This window comes from Chrysemys picta, chromosome 1 (genome assembly GCF_011386835.1).
Source record: "Chrysemys picta bellii isolate R12L10 chromosome 1, ASM1138683v2, whole genome shotgun sequence".
Lineage (NCBI taxonomy): Eukaryota > Metazoa > Chordata > Testudines > Emydidae > Chrysemys > Chrysemys picta.
This window is the reverse complement of record NC_088791.1, coordinates 113,146,266-113,163,092: the sequence shown is the minus strand read 5'-3', so window position 1 is coordinate 113,163,092 and position 16,827 is coordinate 113,146,266. Positions and strand designations below refer to the sequence as shown.

The following is a 16,827-nucleotide window of genomic DNA, read 5'->3' as shown; positions in this document are numbered from 1 at the left end:
GGCGTAGGGCAGCGATGGTGGGCGGGGTTGGAGTGACGCAGCTCCCACATCTGTGACCTGACCGACCGACCGACCCGGATTTGATTCAGTCGGATCCTAAAGAGCTCGGGGGTGTCGCCAGCAACTGTCACGCGCCGCCCTTCTCCCGCCGCAGCCATGGCGCTCAGCGATGCCGACGTCCAGAAACAGGTACCGGGCCCGGCCTGGCTCCTCCGGGGCTTGGGGGGGTCAGGCCGGTGTTCGCGCCCCGGCGTCCCCGTGCGGGTCAGGTGTGATTCTTCCTCAGGTCTGGTGCTAGGGCTGCTCCTCCCCGACCCTTTTGCTCTCGCCTGGACCATGCCAGGGTCTCGGGCCCTGGTGACGGGGAGGGGATGGGATGGGGGGGGGGCAGGTTCATGTTTTTTTTTTTATTGTATAAAATCTAATGACCACGTCAAACAATCTGTATTTAAACACTGACCGCTAAAGTCCTGAAACAATTTAATGTTATTGTTTATTTCCTGTAATTCACACGTCAGCATGTACTACTACGACTATGACTAAAAAAAAATCTACACTTGAGATTTGCAATTCACATTTCAGGTCCAAAAAACAGCCTTGGAATTCCAAAGCACAAGAATTTTCTAGCACTAGTACAGAAATCTCTCACTCTAAAGGCCAGAGAATACACCGCATTGACAATTAAAATAGCATTCCTGGGACTGCCGATGTCCAAGGCCATGGGGAGCTTTGGGGACAGAGTTCAGGGCCATGGGCCAATACATTCACCCATCCTCAGGTCTCCCCATGGGCTGTGGGATCCTCCCTCGTTTCCTGCCCTAAAGGGCTTGTTGCGCTGCTGTCACCAGGCCTAGGACCTGGGCGAGGAGCAGCTGCATTGGTGGTGGTGCTGACCGCATCAGTGCAGTCGGTGCTGGAAAGTGCTAGGGGACTGAGTGGCTGTGGGGGTAGACAGCTAGAGGCTGGGAGGCTCTAGCCACCCCCAACAACTTAGAGATTGCGTTAATAATCAAAGCCCAGGTTAGAAAGAGAAGCTTGTTTATCTCTGTTCATTCAAAGTGGACATGTCTTTTGTCAAGGTCCGAAACTACTCATTAAAACAATAGTTGTCAAAAATAAAAGCTGTCTCAGCCCCTGCTGACTGGGATGACAGAAATAGTGCTATTGATATTTAAGCTATTGGTAACCTATTGCTACATTCCTGGCAAAGGTAGCTGAATAAGAAACCTCCCCCTTCCCCCATTTAAAGAGTGTCTGCTGAAGGAAGAACAGTGACGGCCTTGTACCATGGAGAAACAGCAACTGGAAAATCCTATGAATAATACCCATGCTAGCCGGTGAATAAGGGGATCTGACTGCAAACTGAACAATGGCATTTTAAAAACAAAACGTGTATTGGAAGCACAACACATCTCCCAGTAGCATTGGGAGCTCCTGTGTTGACAGCAGACTGGGGGGTTGCTAAAGTATTTGGATGGCTTCTGAAGACAAGAGATGATGGAAGTGGTCATGGTTGATCTTGTTTTTATCATATTATTGTGCAAGTATCAGATCACCCTAACACTCATCTGGTGTTTTGTACATGACATCAGATTATTTTCTACAGAAATTAGGTGTAAACTTGAATTTGATTATAATGGCTGAGCAGTACTAGCTTATAGTCTGGCTCCTAGAGTGTGTAGACTCTTCAACTGTCTAATGACTTTTGTACTTCAGATCTGGAGGGAAAGCAGTCGTCTGTGAACAGCAGCCTAGTTTGTGCTGCTCCTTTGTAAATTTCCACTGAAGGCTTGGCTTTTTAAGCTATCTGGCTGTCCTTTTGGGTCCGGACACACACTGTTCTCATTGACAGTAAATAGTGTCCTTGATAACAAAGTGGTCTGACCTGAATTGCAAATGGTGCACAGTGATGAAAATTGCACCGATCCAGTCAATGCTGGTCAGTGAAGTTTCCTCTCAAGTGATGGGCAGATCAAACAGGTTTGATGCAGGATCAGCCGTTCCTTTTCAGATCCCATAAACGCTTACTGCATCTCTTCCCTTCTCATTCAGCAAATCTGATTGGCAAAGGACCACTGTGTAGTGAGTACACAAACAGTAACTTAGCATCCCTATTTGCCTTCTGGAGATCCTCCCTTAGCTCCCTACCTTCACTTGCACAACCAAACTTTTTGGCATGTTCTCAGTTATCATAACTTGAGCTGGCACTGTTAGTCACTATGGGACTGAACTTGAAGGGTGAGCTTTGACATTGGAAGGGGAATAGATCCTAACACTGGAGCTCTGTTCTGTATTCAAATCTAACAACTGTAATATATCTGTAATTGGATTTTGTTCAGCTAAAAAATAGGGGATGATCCTGTCCTTGTATTAACTGAAAATGCAAAATGCAGTAAACTGCATGACAGGTCAGTATAGGCCCTGATAGAGGTAGGAAACAGTTTGACCTTATCACTTTCAATATGCTTAATATTTTCAGTTTTTAAGAGACCCTCCCATGACCACTTCCAATACTTGGTTCATTCTGCAGACCATAGTTTGAAACTTATGTTGCAGTTGGTTGAATAGTAAGCGAGCCCTTTTGAAGCTAACTTAATACATTACCAACTGTCTGTGGGAATTTAATCAATGACTATTACAATTCTTGCAAAATCCACTAGCCTTCTTTTTCTAGGAAACTCTCTTGGGCAAGGGCCATCAATTTTGGGAGAAACTAAGCTCTCTTCCACAAAAATAAAACTAAGTTTGCCAAATGTCCTATTAAAACTTACACTATTTAGAGATGTGGAAGTCCCATCTTGTTCTCTGCATTCTGCAAAAAACAAAATGACCTTTTGATCCCTTTGGTCTGGGAACTCAAGCTTTTCACAGAAATAGGGTACTTTTTGATGCTTGCAGGCAATGCTATGTGCTACTGAGATGGCGACATGGGGAAACTCTGTAATGTCACATCATTTCTCTTATCCTCTGAGTAAGGAGGCAGAGTTTCTTGAGGCACCCTATGTAATCCTAGTGCTGCCAGAACTAATTCTGCCAAGGAGTATGATGCTACATAACAACTTGGTCGTCTCTCCCAGCAGTGGGTATTCCCAATTTGTATTCTGAGTCCCACTGAGAGACTCTGCTTCCAGCTTAGTTTGAGTTAATTGGCTCCTAAAATCAGAAAATCGCTAACTCTTTTCCTCCCCACCCACTCCCAGTTCTGCTCTCTGAAACAACACAGGAGTTCATCCTTGGTTTGACCTCGCCATTGCTAGAATCACTTTCCTCTGGAGAACTGTGATTCCTTTTTTTTATGATGGTTCCTATGCTCTGGACTTCAGAGGATTTTAGAAAGCTGTCGCCCAATGATTCCATCCACAAAGTGGGCCCATAACTAACACTTGGAGTCATAATCTCTGAATCCAAATCCGAATTGTTGTTTTGGTTTTCAGAAGACCCTCTTAATCCAATTGTTCTGCCCCACGTGTCTGAACTTCTCCATCTATGGCCTGTCTACTCACTTCACTTTCCCCTCATCCCCTGAGGTCAACATATGCAGTAGAGCATGCGCTTATCTTCCTAGTCAGATTCTTTTCTCTGAAGTCATGTGTACAAAGGATGTAAATGGGAATCCTTCCTGCATGTTGCTGTGGCTTGCCTTGTCCAAGAGAAGTCTCTTTTGCTGCTATCTGTATACTGAAACCGTCTGTACAGCATAGGCCACTCAATGATTAGTATACGGTTGCCCAGAGTTGGTTACAACATAGTTTCAAGTTGCAGTGTAGTTGGGACTGCTATTGAACATGCCCACAGCTTTAGTCTGAACTTCTAGCCCAGTCACAGAACGGTGAAGTTTACAACATACTGGAATCATATTGCAACTTGGTCCCCTGAATGTTGCATGTACAGCTCAAATACTATTTTTAAATGGCTCTAGCTAGAAAGGTTCATGTATGCAGGTCCTTGAAGCAGTTCATAACGCACTTTAAGCTTCTCTCCACGCACCACAGACTATTGCACAACTTTTTAAATATACTTATAATCAGGGCTTTGGAGTGAAGCCTGGAGCCCGGAGCAGCTCCGGAGCAGTGGAGCTGCAGGTTTTTGCCTGGAGCTGGAGCAGAGCCGGAGCACAGCTCCAAAGCCCTGCTTATAATCCAGGGAAGACCTGCTGATGCTATCCAGAGAAACGGTGTTAGATGGAACCCTGGCTGTTTCTCTTATAAACTCGTGTGACTTGTTTGCTTGTTAGGTAGGAGGAAAACAAGAACCACTACAGTATGTGAGATGGGATTGGGTGGGGGGCGGGGTGTGGAAATATTGTGGAGTTCAAAAGAAAAGGTTTTTTGTTTTTTTTCCTTGAGCAAGTGCTTCTCAGCAGAATGTAACTGTGTGTCTATTCTATTACAGATCAAGCATATGATGGCTTTCATCGAGCAGGAAGCCAATGAAAAGGCTGAAGAAATAGATGCCAAGGTAACGAACAAAAAAAGCCATTAGATGGTTTAATGTCAAGAACTCCAAAAGGAGGTGGATCGCATCTGACATTCTGAGTTGCTTCCCAGTCATACCATCAAAAACAGTTCTACAATATTTCTAGAAGCCACGTTATTTTTTTGTCATGTAATTCCTTTATGTGGAGCAAGTTAACTACTGAATAAAGTTAAATATTTTAGTTTGTGCCAAATTAATACAATCAAGGGAACTGAGCTGAAGCTGCCCTTTCACCCGGAGTCTCCTTATTAATGCTTAGATGTGAACACATTTGTACGCAAGATCACATATTGATTTGTTAATACTGCAGGGGAGCTAAGGGTAGCGTGAGCATGGATTTTGCATAAAACAGACTGGGTTAAATTGATCCTTCTAACTTCAGTGGAGTTACAGAGATGAATGTGACCCATTTCTACATTTGTTTTACTTGGGGCTTGTGTACACACAAACTTTCACCAAAATAACTAAATTGGTTTTAATTCTCACTTCTTGTTTTTGGTGTAAAATCTGTGTGTGGATGCTCTTATTCCTGAATCAAAATAGGACAGTTAAACCATTGCCAGCTATGATTTGCCTCCATGTTCAGGAACCACAGCATAGATTTAAATAGAGTTGGGGGGAAAGCATGAACAGTTCTATGTTAAAATGGAATGCATTATGCCAAAGTTGTAAGGATCCACTAATCAATCATTAGTGGTTGACTACATTACACATTGGGGCCAATTATGTCAGTTCATATTGGAAAAGAAGGTCTCAAGTATGGATTCGTTGGAATGATAGCCGATGTCTTGTTGAAATGAGATTGTGAATACGATCAGTTTAGCACAGTAGTTTACATGCTAGAAATGCTTATGCAAAGTGACTGAGCAAATACATTGCTTATTTTTTCTTATTTCTTAAATCTAAAATGGGCCCTATCGCTTCTCTCGCAGTATGGGTAAATAGTAAAGACTCACGACACTTTTGTAGCTGGATATTTGTAAATAGTGTACAGCTCTTACCACGTTTTCATATGTGAGGGGACCAGCTATGCTCTAAGAATGCAGTAACTCCCACGTGTATCCTTGTTTATGGCTTAACAGTAAGTGGTTCAAGAACAATAAATAATTGTGCTAAGTTGACAGTTATAATATTTAGTGATTCTTCCAGAATCTCTCCCATCACCTTTACTGCTGCAGTCAAAGATTAAACCAATTCTAGAGTTCAGAGAGAACAAGTGTCGTGGATTGGACTTCTGGTTACTCCTAGTTAGCCTACTAGTCTTTGCTCACTTGCTGATACTTGAAAATTGTATATCATCCCTATTTCAGGAATCAAAACTGGACAGGAAAGCAAATGATAGGTGCCAAACAAGGATATTGCAATGGTCAGATTAACTGAGCAGCAATTAGTAAGGCCCTAGTTCAGCAAAGAACATCCTTAAATCTCACTGACTTCAGTGAGATTTAAGGTACACGCTTAAATGCTTTGCTTAATTAGTACCTTGAGTATCCTCACCTAGCCTTTAGTTTAGTGAAGTGAATTGAACTGAGTATCTTCTAAAAGTCAGCCTCAATTTCAACTGTGTGACTGTTTCTCTGTAGGCAGAAGAAGAGTTCAACATTGAGAAGGGTCGCCTGGTGCAGACACAGAGACTGAAAATCATGGAGTACTATGAAAAGAAGGAAAAACAAATTGAACAACAGAAGAAAATGTAAGTCACTTAGGCTGCCTGGCTTGCTACAGAGCTTGAAAAAATCAGCAGCTTGCCAGTGATACACAAACAATCTTTCGCTAGCAAGTGGAGAGGACGTAGCTAAACATTTCTGCAGAATGTGAATTTTCACATATGAAAAAAGGTTTAAATCCTTACTGTTGAGAAGAAAATTTGAATGTGGACTTGAGGCACTGTAATCTTCCTGAATCTGCAGACACACTGTTGCTACTGTTTACAGCTTTCTCAAATACATCAAAATTGGCAACTCTTACAGCAGCAAAGTGAAGCTGACTTGGCATTGATGCTCCTTACAGGAAAACATGTCCTAATAAATTGAGGCTAAGGGGTGGATAGGTAATAGTAGACTCCAGCTCTTCCCCAGTTGAAAGAGTCTGGATTGATTTGTGGTAAGGTAGGGAAGAGAAAACTCTCGCTTCCAGCAGCTGAGGGTACATTAGGGGCCTTGCTGGCAAGCTTCAGATACATCAGCCATAGGCTAATTCTAAAGAGTCCCACGCAAAGTGCAGGGATAATACCTAAAGAGAACAGCAGATGTGGTGGAGAGGTCTAACAAACCCTTTATGCTCTGTCCTGCTCCATCGCTGGCACAACTAATTCTATCAGTACTGGTCTTGGTGGCTAGTTTCTCTTGAGTAGTTTTTCTGTTTTTGTTGTCACTTGTGCAGATTCAACGGAGGCTGGCTTTTATAGTAAGCGAGGAATTTATCATAGCTGCTCTTGAAGCAGATTCCAATAAGTGAACAAGCTTGCGTTCAACACATAATGTGTTGCTCTAACATGTAAAGCATGCAATTAAAATATTTGCTGCGCCACTATCACCATCTAAAGCTTGATGCACTGATTCAATTTTTCCATGCAACTTGCAGTCAGATGTCCAACCTGATGAATCAGGCAAGATTGAAGGTCCTCAAGGCAAGAGACGACCTTATTGCAGTGAGTATATATTGCCTCTATAGTAAAGGGACAGGGGATTCTCCCCATCAGAAGTTAAGGAATTACCCGATCCAAGCATCTGATTTTTTTTTTTATAGTGATCAAATGAGATGTGTACTTGAAGCATACATAGACTAAAAAAATGGCTTTGCTAGCTGACTTTAAAAAAACATTCGTAGTTGGTGGCCTTCTGTACATGTGAATTTAGGCTTTTTTGGTATACACTAGTATTGTGTTTTCACAGCTACACTTTGCTGTTTAGGGAAGATATATCTGTCTGCCAGGAATCTCAGTTGCAGTGTATGGTTGAGTTCAGCCCTGTGATTTTTATTCACAGAATGGGAAATGTCTCTTACACAACTGAGTGCAAAAAGAGGAAGTAACTGGGTGACAAGAGGCCCACAAAATGCCGAGTTGCTTCAGGCAACTAGAACTGAATGTATGCAGTGATACTGAATGGCTGGGCTTCAGCAAGCTTGACAAGCATTTCCTGTAAATAGATACTACCAGAAAAATCCACATAGTGGACTGTCTCTCTCCAACAGTGGCCCAGGATGGGTGGAAAGGCTTTCTTGTTGGTCTGTCTGGTGGACAGTTTATGCCTGGGAGCATGAAGACTTATAACCCCTGTAATCATCTTGTCATAGATAATATATCGGTTACATTCACTATGAATAACGGTAGCCATACTCCAATGTTACGAAAGGCCTCAGTGAGAGGCTTCTGTGAGAATAACCTGCCTATCCCACGATATGTAAAGTCCCTTGTCCTGTCTGAGGCACACTCTTGTGTGTTTCAAATACTAGGTGATGCTGCTGAGTCCTGTTTGTGAGAACTACAGAAATCAAGAATAAAATACCATCTGTAGTATTGCTTGTTCACAACACTGTTCTGAAAAAGGATTTGGTAGGAGGGGATATCAGCATATCAGATATAGGATCTTTGATTCTTTCATCCTAGTGCCACATTTGTCAACCATTGTGAATTTGGTGCGATTTCTAATACTGTGTATTTAGAGGAGAAGGGTGGGGAAAGAGTTAATTCCATTGTGAAACAATCTATGTTGAATAATCTCTCCCTGACCATGCTTTGAGCTGACACAGTCACATGCTTCTGAATGGTGCATAAGACATTTCCTTCCTCATTTTAAAGTATTTCAAGTCTTATTGTACTAGCTCAGTCTTACCTTCTTGTTACTTGGTCTTCAAAAGGCTGGCCAGTAACGGATGGGCACTTCCAGAATTTTTGGATTCTAGGGCAGAAGGCATAACTAGGTTTGACAGTGAGGGGAATTCAGGATGGTCTTGTTAATACTCTAGCATTCAAAACATAATACACACTCTTGTTTATCAAGACAGACTTTCCTGCCCCATAGAATCACTTGTATCTGGTATTTCCCTGCTTCTGTTTTTAAGGTTACAACAGCACATCATGGGGTTGCGTCTACTTATATACGTACCATAATGTTTCAGTTTGGGGGACACACGACTGTACTCAGATCGAAACTTTAGGATATTTTATTTTTCTGGGGCATTGAGGAAAGAATATTTGAAGGGGAGATGATTTGGTAGATGGGAGCAGAGTAACAGGGCAGCAGCAGAAATCCTTAAACATGGACTCTAAAATAGTGTGAAGGACCTCTGTGAAGTCAGACTTGATGCTCTGTTGCCTCGGAACAGAGAATCCAGACCTTAATGTCAAAATTTACACTGACAGATGCAGCATTTTACATAATATACAAAAGACAAATAGAGGTCCACAGCCATATTTATTTGAGCTCTTTCAATAGATTGAACAAAGTATCTATTTTTATTAATGAAAACAGGACACTAGGAGCTTTTAAAAATTAATAGCAGAACAGGGATCTGGGCTGCGAGAATAATTAGTCTCCCTTAGGCCATGTTTAGGATGTACTATGCTGCTTTGACTACCTTATAGATCTTATCTTAGAGTATCTAACGTCTCAAAAGTGAAGACAGCCAGGTGAGCATTCAAGAAAAATACTGCTATTCTTTGGTACTGAATTCAGTCTAAATTTAATGTCACCTATTGTAGGCAGTACTATTCTCCAAGGCTGGAGTCTTCTACCTGGCCAGTTCTAGAATGTTATGATCACTTTGCAGATTTGCATTTTGCATGTGAAGGATTTCTGTACAATTTTGGGGTAGGAAAAACAAGTTGTAGTTGACTGCTCTCTTAGGCAGCCTGCAGTATATCATAGAAATGTAGGGCTGGAGGGGACCTCAAGATATCACCCTGTCAATTCAGTCTCAGCCTGATGGGGATAATTTGTACCTAGACCATCCCTGATAAGTGTTTTGTCTAATCCGTTCTTAGAATCTTCCAGTGATGGGGATTCTACAGCCTCCCTAGGTAACCTGGTTCCAATGTTTTACTAGCCGTAATAATTAATTAGAAAGTTTTTTTTCTTAATAGCAAACCTAAATCATCTTTGCTGCAAACTAGGTTAATTACTTCTTCTCCTACCCTCAGTGGCCCTGGGGAATAATTGATCACCATCCTCTTTGACAAACTCTTACATATTTTAAGACTTGTGGCCTCCCCTCAATCTTCTCTTCTCTTTAGACGAAATGTCCCTAATTCGTTCAACCTCTTAATAAGTCAGATTTTCTAAACCTTTTACCATTTTTGATGCTCTTCTGGACTCTCCAGTTTGCCCACCTCTTTCTTAAAGTGTAGTGCCCAAAACTGGATACAGTTCTCCAGCTGAGGCCTCACCAGTGCTGAGTAGAATGGGACAATTACCTCACATTGCATAAATATGACATTTCTGTTAATACATCCCTAAATGTCAATTTGCGCTTTTTTGTTTTTGCAATAGCATCACACTGGTTCATTCAATTTGTGATCCACTAGAACTCCTAGGTTCCTCTTCCACAATGCTGCTGCCTAGCCACTTATTCCCCCTGTTGGATTTGTGCATTTGACTTTTTTTTTTTCCTTCCTAAGTGCAGTACTTTGCAGTTGTCATTCTTGACTTTCATCTTGTTGACTTCAGACCAGTTCTCCATGATCTGCTGTCACCCTGAAGCAGCAGACAGTAGGAGAAACAACTCTAGCTCATTCAGCTAGAATAGCATTAATGAACTGAATAAGCATTGCTTGTGGATAGGTAATCCTTTACTACAGTAGAACCTTGGAGTATGACCACCTCGGGGAATGGAGGTTGTTCGTAACTCTGAACAAAACATTATGGTGGTTCTTTCAAAAGTTTACAACTGAACATTGACTTAATAAGCTTTAAAATTTTACTATACAAAAGAAAAATGCTGCTTTCCCTTTTATTTTTTTTAGTAGATTATGTTTAACACAGTACTGTACTAGTTTTTTGGGGGGCAAGAGGAGGGGCGGGGAAGGGTCTCTGCTGCTGCCTGAGTGTGTACTTCCGGTTCCAAATGAGGGGTGTGGTTGACTGGTCAGTTTGTAATTCCGGCATTCATAACTCTGAGGTTCTATTGTACTATGATTTTTCCTTGCCTATAAAAAAGAATTCATAGTTAACATTTACTTTGGGTACTGAACAGGGTAGTGGGGAAAGAAAACCTTTTGTGAAAGCTGTTGCTCAGTGCACACAGAGCTGAGGGTCTGGATTGAATTATCAGCTGCACTGTAAACTTGCTTCTTGGCAGGGTACATAGCTCCACTAAGAGTACAGGAGGATGGTAGGCATAGAACCAAATGGAGAAACAGGAGGACTTTGCTGACCTGATCTCTTCTTTCTGTAGGATTTGCTGGCTGAGGCCAAGCAGAGACTTGCCAAGGTGGTGAAGGATGGTGCCAGGTACCAGACATTGCTGGATGGACTGGTTCTACAGGTAAAATACTCAAGCCATAGTAAAAGGCTGACTGCATCCCTAGCCTCAAACATAAACCCTCTGTAGGAGTACTACTGCTGTTTGGAGACTACCTTGAATAGGCATATTTAAAACTACCACTTTTGCTATACTTCCCAATCTTAGCTCACAAGGCCCCAGTGTACTTGAGATTGGGAAGAGGTGGGTGGGGTGCACAAAGCTTAAATTCTTGAGTACTTTCATCTGAATATGAAAGAAACAAAACCACAATATAATGGTCACAAAACACAATATAACTGCTTCATCTTAAGCTGTCCTTAAGTGAGCACAGCTCAGGAGTGCACCCTTCAGGAGAGATGTGCACATCTCGAGTTTCTACTGCACATACTCAGGATGAGCTCCTCAAATGCACACTCTGGAAAACATCTCCTTCAACCCCCGCAGAGTTTAGGAAAGTGCACAGTCCTGTCTGTTTTCATTCCAAATTTTACACCAAATCCAGATTTGTATGGCTGTAGCTTTGACCAGGTTTTTTCTGTGGTTTGGTATGTCTGTCTGTCTGATAGATGCTGCTCCCCTAAACTACATGTCTGGCTAAAAATTCCACTTTAGGCTTTTTTAGCCCCATAAGTTTTACTTTTGGAATTCCTGCAAATGCAAGTAAGGGTTTTAATGAAAACTTGTACCTCAACTATAGTGGCCACCGCTGGCAACTGCTGTAATACAAGAGCTTGTCATAAATATTACCCCATGTCCTTTTGCTAAGAACTCTTTAAAGTGTAATTCTAGTTTTCTCCTCTGCAGTCTAACAGTTTCTGTTCTTTCAAGTCGTCTTTTTGATCCAGTATTTCTTTCCTCTTGCCACCCTCAGACCCCTCAATGTTAAGGGTGCCTTGAAACCTGTAGTCTACGTTACTCCATAGCAGGGATTAATAGTGTACTTCTAATTGCCTGTCTTACTGTCAGGCCCTGCCTGTTGCTGTTCACTTGCACACTGGATGACCCAACCTCTCTGTGTTTTGGAAAGAACGTTTGTCTTTGCCAGAAGTCTGATGCAGTATGTGGTCTCCAGCTTGTACTACTGTCCACTTATTCCTGTAACAGTTTAGCACAGTTGGTGGTCTCCGTTCAGAGACCAAAGACTGCTGCATGCCTTAACTAGAAGCTGCATATTTGCTCAGTCTAGTGTGTGACTGTTGACTCTTAGCCTGCTTTTCTCATTCTTCTCAACCAATCCTCAGTGTTGTCCAGATTTAGTTGCTGTTGCACCCCAAAATCAGGATTATTTACTTCCGGCATGAACAAAAGCATTGGTTCCCATGGGTTGCCCAGTAATCGATAGCCAGTCCTATTTCAGAATGACAGTAAAAAGGGGACTTGTAACCAATGAAATTTCATCTTCACTGTATGAAATAAGTAATGGCAGAAAGTTGCTTAGTCTTATCATTAATCCCCAAAAATGACAGGAGAGGATGAATCAATTATAAGATGATGGGCGTTTCCTTCATCTCCTCTTACTATAGTTGTCTCATATAGGGTTTCTACCAGCTGCTTGAGCCCAGACTGAATGTCCGTTGCCGGAAACAGGATCTCTCTATGGTTAAGGTAAGGGGGTTCTGGCTACAGTACCAAAGCAAATGTCTCCAAAGCAAAGCCAGGGGATTGTGACTGCAAAGGTGTCCCGCTTGGAACCTGTTAGGCAAGATAAGAAGGCAGTGGGGCTGGGGCGATTCACTACCAAGTAAAACACTTCTGTTGCAAATACCTCATCTCTTGCATTATATGCTCTTCAGGTTGGGGAGTGCCTTCCTCTGTTTGAAAAGCACCTAGTAAACTTTAGGTTCTGCCATAATATAAGGAATGATGACAGCTGCTACTGGTTCAAGATTCAAAGGGAGGAGTAAATGTGTTGCAAAGTAGGTAGGCCACAACCATTTTTCCTACAGCACCACCGTCCCGGAGAGGCTGAACTAATGAATGAGATTGAGGCATCTAATTGATTATTTCCCCTCCGTGCCTGTTCCACTAATGCAAACTATGTAGCCATCAGTTCTATGCAATGCTAGCAGAGGGCCCCCTGTGTCTTTCAAATCTCTGGCCTGAAGTGGAATATCTATTGTGTTCCAGGCTGCTGTACAGAAGAGCATCCCCATCTACAAAGCTGCTACCAAAAAAGACATTGATGTTCACATTGACCAGCAGACATTCCTGCCAGAAGATATGTAAGGAATACAGTAGCTTTTCGTGCTGGGTAGTAACTTGTTGGAGATTCAATGGACTGTTAACTGTTAAGGGAGTCTGAAACATCTCTTATGGGAAATGGCAAAAGGAGTACCACTGAGAGCACATCTGCCACTAGTTAGTGGGAGTTGACTCCTCCTGACACTGAAGATCTATTCTCTTGCCCGCTGTGCAGTTTCCCAGGCAACTAAAGATGAGTTATCTTGCTGCAGCCCCCAAACCAATTCACAGCGCAGGGGAATGTTTGGTCTAGGCCAGTGGTTCTCAAAGCCGGTCCGCCGCTGGTTCGGGGAAAGCCCCTGGCGGGCCAGGCCGGAGTGTTTACCTGCCGCGTCCACAGGTTCGGCCGATGGCGGCTCCCACTGGCCACGGTTCGCTACTCCATGCCAATGGGGGCCGCAAGAAGCGGCACAGGCTGAGGGATGTGCTGGCCACCCTTCCCGCAGCCCCCATTGGCCTGGAGCGGTGAATCGCGGCCAGTGGGAGCGGCGATCGGCCAAACCTGCGGACGCGGCAGGTAAACAAACCGGCCTGGCCCACCAGGGGCTTTCCCTGAACAAGCGACGGATCGGCTTTGAGAACCGCTGGTCTAGGCAAGAGCAGTTAGTAACTCAGTATAACTTCTCAGTCTGTTAGAGGTGAAAGGAATGCAAGTGAAGCCCAAGTTTAAGGTTCGACATAAAGCAAAGAACAAAGCTGTGAGGGGGAATGTGTGGGTTATAGGTGTCCAACTGATAGGCTTTGTCCTCCAAAACTGCCAGAAAATTGGTTCTGTAACATAGAAAAGAACACTTGAATGATGCACTCAAGTTAAGATCTAATGAACTTGTTACATAGAGCTATGAATGGTACAAGAAATAACACTTCTAAAGGTATCTGTCTAGTACATTGCCTCTTTTCCCAAAATCTGAAAATTAACCCTCATAGCCTAATTTATATTTATTGGGTGGTGGAGAGAAGGCTCAGCTGATTGACTGACTGAAGTAATCATTTTTCGTACCTAAAATGTCCCTAGGTCCAATCTATCCTTAAAACACTAGGTGGTGATGACCCTTACCCATTAGGATGCTCTGCAAACACCATTGTTCGGGCTGTCTCATTCTCTTCATCAGGTTATTTTAGCTTCCAGTGTAATGGGAGTAAGATTGGAGTCCATTTAAAGGCAGAAAGGAGGCCACACATGTCTATTGATTCATCCCTTTGACACACATGGGAGAGTGGCTTTTTGTCAAGTTGAGGTCTATTGTAATGTCTGTTTTCTCTCTAGTGCTGGAGGTGTTGAGATCTATAACAGTGATGGTAAAATCAAGGTTTCCAATACCCTGGAAAGCCGGCTGGATCTCATAGCCCAACAGGTGAGTTTGGGAAAGAGGGAGTTGGAGCCCTCCGTACTCAATCTGCTAGGCTTTCTCCTTTCATGCCATGTTCATCTTGATTGGTAAGGTGGAAAGCTTCATCTTGAAGTCAGCATCCCTTAGTCTCAATCATCCTCTTAATCTTCAAAATAACTTCTTATGGGATCAGGTCTCTTTAGGTGGATGACAAGCAAATGGTTGAAAAAAGTAGACTTAAATTAAGCTATCCAGCTGGTTGTATGGAGGTTGGGGAGGAGCACATCTCTATCACAGTAAGAAATCCTCTCTTTGGAGTTTTATGCTCAGCTAGGTTCTTGAAGCTAGATTATTGAAAGACTAAGTCTCTAAAGAACCAAACTGCATTGAAAGATCCTGTTACTGAATAGTACAAAAATAGATGGTGTTCATAAAGCTCCACTGCTAGTGGCAGTCCATGGGCTAATAGAGAGAACCATTCCACTAGACAATGTGAGAATCTTCTAAAGTCCAGTGTAGAAGGAAGACCTTGCACCCCCACCATGCCTCCAATGAATCTTGGTTTTGGCAATATAGACCTCCATATTCAAGACTAAATTCTGTCCTTGGGAGAGATTTAGGGCAAGCTAATCTAGAAACAATTCTGTGTCCATAACTAATGCAGATCATGGATTTGATCTAGGTGGGGTGATCACATGCCTGAGCTTAACAGGTGATCCCTCTGGCTCAAGCTGCAACAGTGTTAGTGATTGCAGTCTGCTCACAGTTAGAAACCACCACCAGTATCTGGCAGGTGAACTTGTAAATCCCCTAAAGAGTTGGTTGCACTGACAGAAGTCCTCTATTCATTCATGGCTCCAGCATGGAACTGCAGCTTAGGATTTCTTAACTGTTGTGCATGTTAAGTTGCTGTTAGTGCTTAACTATTTTAGTATTTATTACTGTGCTGTTCTGTACAAAGCCTCTTAACTGGTGCACCCACTCTCTCAACAGATGATGCCAGAAATCCGAGGGGCACTCTTTGGTGCCAATGCCAACAGGAAGTTTTTGGACTAAGCCTGAGGGAAAGTGGAATCTGTTCCACTGCCATATTGAAGAGAGATGCAAAAAAGCATCTGGTCATTTAAACCCTAAAAAAAGTACCTTTTCAATGCTATAATGTGTTTGTCCAATGTGTGTTCTTCAGTGGAATAATTTTGCATAACTGCTGCGCTTTGCCTGACTTATCAAGTGGTTACAATGTATTAATCAAAATGAGGTGAAGACCAACCCGTCCAGAAGTGACACTGGAGAATGGATGCAGTTGGGCTCTTGGCTTGTCCTGCACTCCCGTGGCTATAGTAAAATTAGTGATTGTGAAGTACTATGCTGCCCATGGGAGCAACTTTTCCAGTTAAGGGCTTCTCAGTGTTCTGTTATACAGAGGGCATGCAACCCTTCCCTGGGTGAGAAGTGTAGCTTGTTACTTGGTCAGGCCCAGAGTTTTCTGTTCTGTATATGTGAGTAAAGTCTGAGCCTGTACTACTTAATTTATTAAAAATAAAAAGATGTGTGTACATGGAGTGCACTGTAGTCTTTGACCAGCATGCTGTGACTCAAGAGTAACTAGAAGAGGTTGGAGCTGAAGAAGTGAGGTTCTTACCCACAAAAGCTTATGCTCCCAATACTTCTGTTAGTCTTAAAGGTGCCACAGGACCCTCTGTTGCTTTTTAGAAGAGGTTTGGTAGGGATGTCTAGGTCAACAGCTAAGTACATCACATCACCAGCTCTAACAGGAGCTTCTGTCTGTAGGTACTTGCTAACTATATTTAGCACACTTGAGTTGAGTTGAACTCTGTGTGACCTGATTCCTATGTAGAGAGTTTTATAGGAGAAAGATATTAAAATATTCCTGGGGGAATTAAACTCTGCAAAATTTGTCAAAATAACACTATATAATCACACCTGTTTAAATTATTTTGGTGACTTATTTAAAAATACTTGTCAGCAAGTATGTCTGTAAACAAACAAACTCTCTCTCTCTCTCTTGTAGAGTGTTAATATACCCCCTACCTCATGGAGCTCAGGGGGAGGCCTCCCCCTGACCCACTTACCCCCTACCTCCTGGGGGCCAGATGCAGGCCTACCCCCCCACACCCCAGAGCCCAGCTGCTGCCCCCCCAGCCCAGCCACACTCACCCCCTACCTTCCTGGAGCCCAGGTATCCAGAGGGAGAAACAGCCTGATGCTGGGCTTGCACAGAGTTTCCTGCATGCCACCACCTTCCTTCAGGGCATGCTGGGAACTGCAACTGTTGGGAACCCTTCAGTTCCCT

At 43.0% G+C, this 16,827-nt stretch overlaps 1 protein-coding gene across 1 annotated transcript; it reads left to right on the top strand.

Annotated features, from left to right (window-relative positions):
* On the top strand, window positions 1-16,069 carry ATP6V1E1 (ATPase H+ transporting V1 subunit E1). The gene is made up of 9 exons (XM_008164231.4): window positions 1-189; window positions 4,393-4,458; window positions 6,060-6,169; window positions 7,060-7,126; window positions 10,873-10,962; window positions 12,478-12,546; window positions 13,069-13,163; window positions 14,450-14,537; window positions 15,507-16,069. Exons 1-9 carry the CDS (start codon window positions 157-159, stop codon window positions 15,567-15,569), a joined length of 681 nt encoding a protein of 226 aa, XP_008162453.1. The 5' UTR covers window positions 1-156; the 3' UTR covers window positions 15,570-16,069.
* The last annotated feature ends 758 nt before the right edge of the window (window positions 16,070-16,827 follow it).